Here is a 6,000-nt window from a genome sequence, read left to right on the forward strand (position 1 = left end):
AACCAATGTGAAGGTGTCTTAAAGCTGCATTCTGTCTGATATCCAGCAGGGGGCGACTGCACCGGTTTGCATTGAAGTCCATTGAAATATGAGAAAATTTCTCACTATATTCATGACCTCCAGTTATTCCGTTGACAGAAATATAATCAGTAATAAGAACATTTTATGCAAAAATGACAGAACATTTTGTTTTCAGTTATGGAAATGTGGTTTCTTGCTTTCCTCTGTTTCAAATCTTATGGTCTGTTTTGGTCTCATTCAGCCTATATATACCACTTAAAAAAGCTTTTGCTGAATCAACAATTTGAAGACTTCTCACTGAATTTATGACCTCCGGTTATTCGGTTGACAGAAATATATTCAGTAATAACTCAATTTTATGCAAAAATTACAGAAAATTTAGTTTTCAGCCACAGAAATGGGGTTTCCTGCTTTTCTCTGATGAAGATTTTTTGGAATTTTGGTCTGTGTTTGACTCATTCTGCCTGTATATACTATTAAAAAAAACTTTTGCTGGATCAAAGATTTTAACAATTTTGAAAAAAAAAACACCCCATAAAATCTAGCCCATAAAAAACCATTGCAGAGGTGTCTTAAACCTGCATTCTATCTAATATCCAGCAGGAGACGACTCTACTCGTTTGCACTGAAGTCCATTGAAACATGAGCCAACTTCTCACTTGATTTATGACCTCTGGTTATGTGAAATGTGGTTTGCTGCTTTTCTCTGATAAAGTTTTTCTGTAAATCTGGTTTTGACTCATTCTGATAAAATCCGATTGTGAAAATGAAAATGAAAAGTGAAACCAGTGCAGAAGTGTCTCAAAGCTCAATCCTAGAATGACCATGATGATAAGTATAAGTATAATAATACAGAGCATTTAAAGCCTGTAAAGGGACATAACTTTGCTAACATGGCGTGTGTGTGTGTGTGTGTGTGTGTGTGTGTGCGTGTCCTGTAGAGGAGAACCGCCCGCTGGATCACTGTCAGAGAGGAAGCCACGACTGCGACGCTCCTGAACGAGCGATCTGCAGCTACACCGGAGGCTCGGCCTTCATCTGCTCCTGCCTGCCAGGCTTCAGCGGGGATGGCCGGGTGTGTCAGGGTGAGTTCACAGAGTTTATCGGAGTGTATCAGAGTGTATCAGAGTGTAGCGGCAGACCTCCCTCCAGCAGCTAATCTTCACTGTTATGACTTGTATCATATCAACTCAGATGCACAAAAATCCCCGGCGCGTTCCGAGCTGAAGGTCGAAGCAGCAGAACAAATGAAACATTTCATTTGTTTCACTTGAAGGATTCTTTGAAACTTTGTCTGCAGGAGTGAGAAAGCATGTTAGCTAAAGACTCATAAAGAGCTGGAGCTCTGCAGGGGTCATGCAGGGAGAAAAACACACGTTTGTGCACAAGTTTTTCAGAACATAGCACTGAACGAAGTTTAAAATAATGAGAGAGAGAAAAGATCTTTTCTCCCGGACAGACAGAGTAAACTCAGGAAATAATACCTAAAAAGACAGTTATATTGATGTTTCTCTCCTTTTTCTTCATTAATAACTCATTTAAAAGGATTCACTAAAGGACTGTGAGGCTTTTGTAGCCACTAAATGTGCAGATAAAACAAAAACAAACCATGTAATTTAAGTACCTGCAAAGGATGAACTGCTCACAAACTCTGCTGCCAAACAAACTGCGTCTCTGTTCTCCGCTTCTGTTTGCACATTTTTTTTGCACATTTGGTTGACAAATTGTATGCAAAAACTCTAGCATTCTTGCTCAAAACTGCATGTTCTCATAATAAAGTGGGCAAACCAAATGTATGCAACTCAGACTGTTTAGGGACCCCAGTCTGCATAAATAGCTCTATGCATGAGGAAAAACTGCAAACTTTACCTTAAACTGCATGTTATCAGCATAAAGTGGGCATACCCAATTTATTAAACTCAGATAATCTAGAGTCCATATTTGGGAATATGCAGAAATAGCTATGTGCATGAGAAAAAAAAATGTTTTTTTTGCCTTAAACTGCATGCTGTCACGTAATGTGGGCATGTGTGAAAAGAAGAGACTCGTTGGTACACAGAGAGCCCATTTTTATTCAGATATCTTGATGTCAGAGGTCAGAGGCCAGCTTTTAAAATCACCATGTCCTCACTAAATAGCCCAAATTTGGGCTCACCAGTCATACCCGATTTATGCAGCTCACAGAATGTTTAGCGACCCCAGGTGAAAATAATGCTTGTAGATTCTGCAGTCTTTGTTTGGCATGTGGCTAAAACACAACAGGAACTCCATCAGTTGAAACAACATTTTCTGCTTTCTACCAAATAAAAGCATCAGAGCCCTCTCAGCGTCTGACTGGACTCTGTCAGGATTTGTGGCAGGAAATGAAAAAGCTCTCAGCGGTGGACTTTGTGTCGTATCAAACAGAAGTCTTCCACGTGAGACTCGGTGTCTCTGCAGTGTAACATGCTGCAGGACGGCGCTGTGGGCCTCTCCAGCAGGAAATGTTTCCACCTGGACAGGAAATGCTGGATTGTGCCTGACAGCTGTGCAGCTCATCTCGTGTATATACATTCTGAAGAATGTTCATGTGTGGGGAGAACAAACTGTCCGAAACTGTCTTCTGACACTGGGCTCGGAGTCTGTGTATCTCTTTTCACAGTTTGAACTAAAAGTCGACATTTGTCCTTCAGGCTCCAACAGCAACACTGCAAAGAAAAACACATAAGTCAAAACATAAAAATAAAACATAAAATAGTTGATTTAATGGGGACAGACCAATCAAATATCTTTCCATGTTTTATTTAATTTATTAATTTATTTTTTTATTACTTATTTTGATAGGTGGTTGTGTGCTAAGCAATAAAGATATTAAGTATTTTATACTTAATATCTTGTCTTGTCTGTAATAGAAAAACAGTAAAAAAATTAAGTAAAAATAATAATAATTAAATGGTGTACAAGATATAATTTTGGACTAAAATATAATATATTCAAATAAAATATGAATACGGTGGTAATAAACACGTTTTAAATGACACATGCAGAATAAGGAGATTCTGACGCAAATATCAACAATTTAAGCTTCATTTTGGTCACTTTTTATAACAGAAACTTTAATGACTGATAATCTGTTCAAGGACCGTCGGAAAGTTCAAACTCAAGTTTCTTTCTTCCATAAATTATTTATTTTTGCCGATCTGTTTTAAGTAATTGAAACTTGTTAAAAGTGCATTTTTCAGTGGATTTCTTTCAACGGTTCTGGTTGGTATGTGACATCATCACGTTCATCTTTTTGTTTTTCTTTTGTTTCTCCCCTCGGCCCATTCAGACGTGGACGAGTGTCAGCAGGAGCGATGCCACCGCGACGCCGTCTGCTCCAACACGCAAGGCTCCTTCACCTGCCAGTGCCGTCCTGGTTTCCATGGTGACGGCTTCCAGTGCAGCGCCACACCCGCCGGTAGGTGTCGCTCTGACGGGACGGGCGCCGAACCCTTAAACCACATTTCTGACTCCTTTAATAGAGAACTGTGGGCGGGGGATGTTTAAGGGGAGACAGCAGTAGATAGAAGCGATCATTAATCTGTGATGAAAATAACTTAATTGATCAATTAATCAATTAAGTAAACCTATTAAGGTTTTAAAGGGTTCAGAACGTTAATGTTTGGATTTCTGAAGTCCATTTCCAACTTAATGTCTTAAAGTTGTTGCAGCAATTTACGTTAAATTCTACCATTTGTGACTGGCGTAGAGTAGATAGAAGTGTTGATAAACTCCTCCAGAATCCCACATTCAGACTCCAAGACCTTTAGAGCTGCAGAGGAAAATCCATGCTGTGATCTGGTTTCAGAAACTTTTCATATTCTGGGGATTTCTGCAAGAATTGCATTTTTCTGCAGTTGTATGGCGAGCACTTGTAAAACGCTAAGAAAAAACGTTGTTGTTAATATACTGAAGAAAGCTTTTTAAATAAAATAGATAATGAATAAGTTAATAAAAAGGTTTTTAATATATTCGTGCTAAAATACTTACGTAATTGTAGCTTTTGTTAAAACTAACTTAAAACTAAAAGATAAATTGTTTGTTTTTCTGACAAACTGTAGTGTGAACCTCTTCCACTCCACCACTTTGTTACACAGATTTGGTGCAAAATCTTTCCTTTTTTTACTCAACTCTAGAATCAATAAAAACAGTCAGAAACTCCCTCCAGAATCCCACATTCAGACAGCAAGACCTTTAGAACAGCAGAGAAAAATCCATGCTGTGATCTGGTTTCAGAAACTTTTGATATTTAGTAGATTTGTGTATTTTGTGCGATTGTATGGCAGCACTTGTGTTGTGTTGCTGCTTATAGTGAATCTAGTGTCTCAGCCATCCATCCTCTGAATGCTCTAGGTCTCTAGTTTGTGGTTGTGAAGTTTCATGAGGCTGTGATTATCCTAGAGGTCACAGCAGCTCATTTTATACACCAAGCTCAAATTTCACTCACTAACATCATCACACATGAAGAACATTGGGCTCATTGAATCCACAAGAGTCTCAGCTTTCCAGTCAGACCCGATTTATGCAGCTCACAGACTGTTTAGGGACCCCAGGATGCACAAAGATTCACACACAAGAGGACACAACAACACATTTACTGCAGGATAAACACTGCATGGGCTCTGCCCCAAACAGCTTCTGATGAAGTGCATAAAGTGGGCATGTCACGACTAAAAACAGCCAAAAGACTTAATAAAATATCATATGAAACAGAGAGAAGCAGCCAGGGTTCACACACAGAGTTTAGTCTTGTTGTCCCTCCAGATTTATGCAGCTCACAGACTGATTAGGGACCCCAAATATTCACATGCACATTTTTAGGATAGTCAAAAATGCACATTTATCTACATGAGATCAGCATAAAGTGGGCATGTAATTTCATTAAGATATATTGAGGTCAGAGGGAGCCGTTTGGAAATGACCATTTGGACTCATTGAATCCACAAGAGTCTCAGCTTTTAGGGACCCCAGGATGCACAAATAGTCATATTATGTAATAGGCGAGAAATAATGCTTACGGGTTAAATATAAATTGGGTTTATTGTGTCCAATAAAGTACATTTTCAGAAACTGAAATATTTTAACCAAATCCCTCTTAAAGCTGGAGAGGTCTTTTGGGACTCGCAGCACTTTAATAATAAAAATATTTGTGGTGTGTTAGTGTCGCGGCAGCTCGTTCAGGATGCAGTTGGTTCTTCCAGAAGTTTCAGAGACAAACAGCAGCTGTGTGACTGTGCAGAGTGTAAACACGGAGCTGCAGGTTGTGGCGGTGCGGAGCGATGAAGGATGTTTGTGAAGCGATCGCAGCGTAAACAGGTTTCATGTTAGACTCAACAGGCAGCTGATGACGCACAGCTGAGCTTCTGTTCATGGTGATAAAGTTCATTAATCAGAGCGGAGACACAAAAATAAAAGTCATCAGTGTGTTCTGACCGTCACCATACACTACCTCTCTGATGTGTGTTTTTATACTTTAACCCCCAACTAGATGTTTCAGGGCGTTTTTTACTCTGTTCACATTCTCCTCTCTGTGTCCTTGTACTTCACTGCAACATCTAAAATCTATAAGTCCTGCAGCTCTGTGGAATCAGCACAATCAGAACAACTCAAATATGTCTTTGTGCAGAATAACACAGTTAGAAAGACAGAAATCAGAAAAAAGTTGAATTTCTCTGATATATTTTTTTTTTTAAATTTGGAATAAAATGGAAAATAAAATTAAAAAAGACAAAATTACCAAAGTCACAAAATGACAAAAAAGATGTGACACAAAATCAACCCCCCAAAAAATATGTAAAATGACCTAAAAAGTCAATAAAATACCAAAAAAAGACACAAAAGATTCCCTCAAAAGGTGTATTGACCAAATAAAATATGTATTAACAAAACCAGTTTTCTCAACATATTGTACATATTAAAGTATTGTCATGTTTCCAGCCTCTCCTGTCCTCTCCTCTC

At 38.6% G+C, this 6,000-nt stretch overlaps 1 protein-coding gene across 1 annotated transcript in view; it reads left to right on the forward strand.

The window, feature by feature from the left end:
* LOC131969696 (nidogen-1-like) overlaps window positions 1-6,000 on the forward strand; it is a 46,053-nt gene that overhangs the window by 24,146 nt on the left and 15,907 nt on the right. The window contains exons 11-12 of the mRNA XM_059330842.1: window positions 963-1,106; window positions 3,332-3,460. Coding sequence (XP_059186825.1) covers window positions 963-1,106; window positions 3,332-3,460 — 273 coding nt within the window. The remainder of the gene's footprint in view (window positions 1-962; window positions 1,107-3,331; window positions 3,461-6,000) is intronic.

The sequence above is a fragment of the Centropristis striata genome, chromosome 1 (assembly GCF_030273125.1).
Source record: "Centropristis striata isolate RG_2023a ecotype Rhode Island chromosome 1, C.striata_1.0, whole genome shotgun sequence".
Lineage (NCBI taxonomy): Eukaryota > Metazoa > Chordata > Actinopteri > Perciformes > Serranidae > Centropristis > Centropristis striata.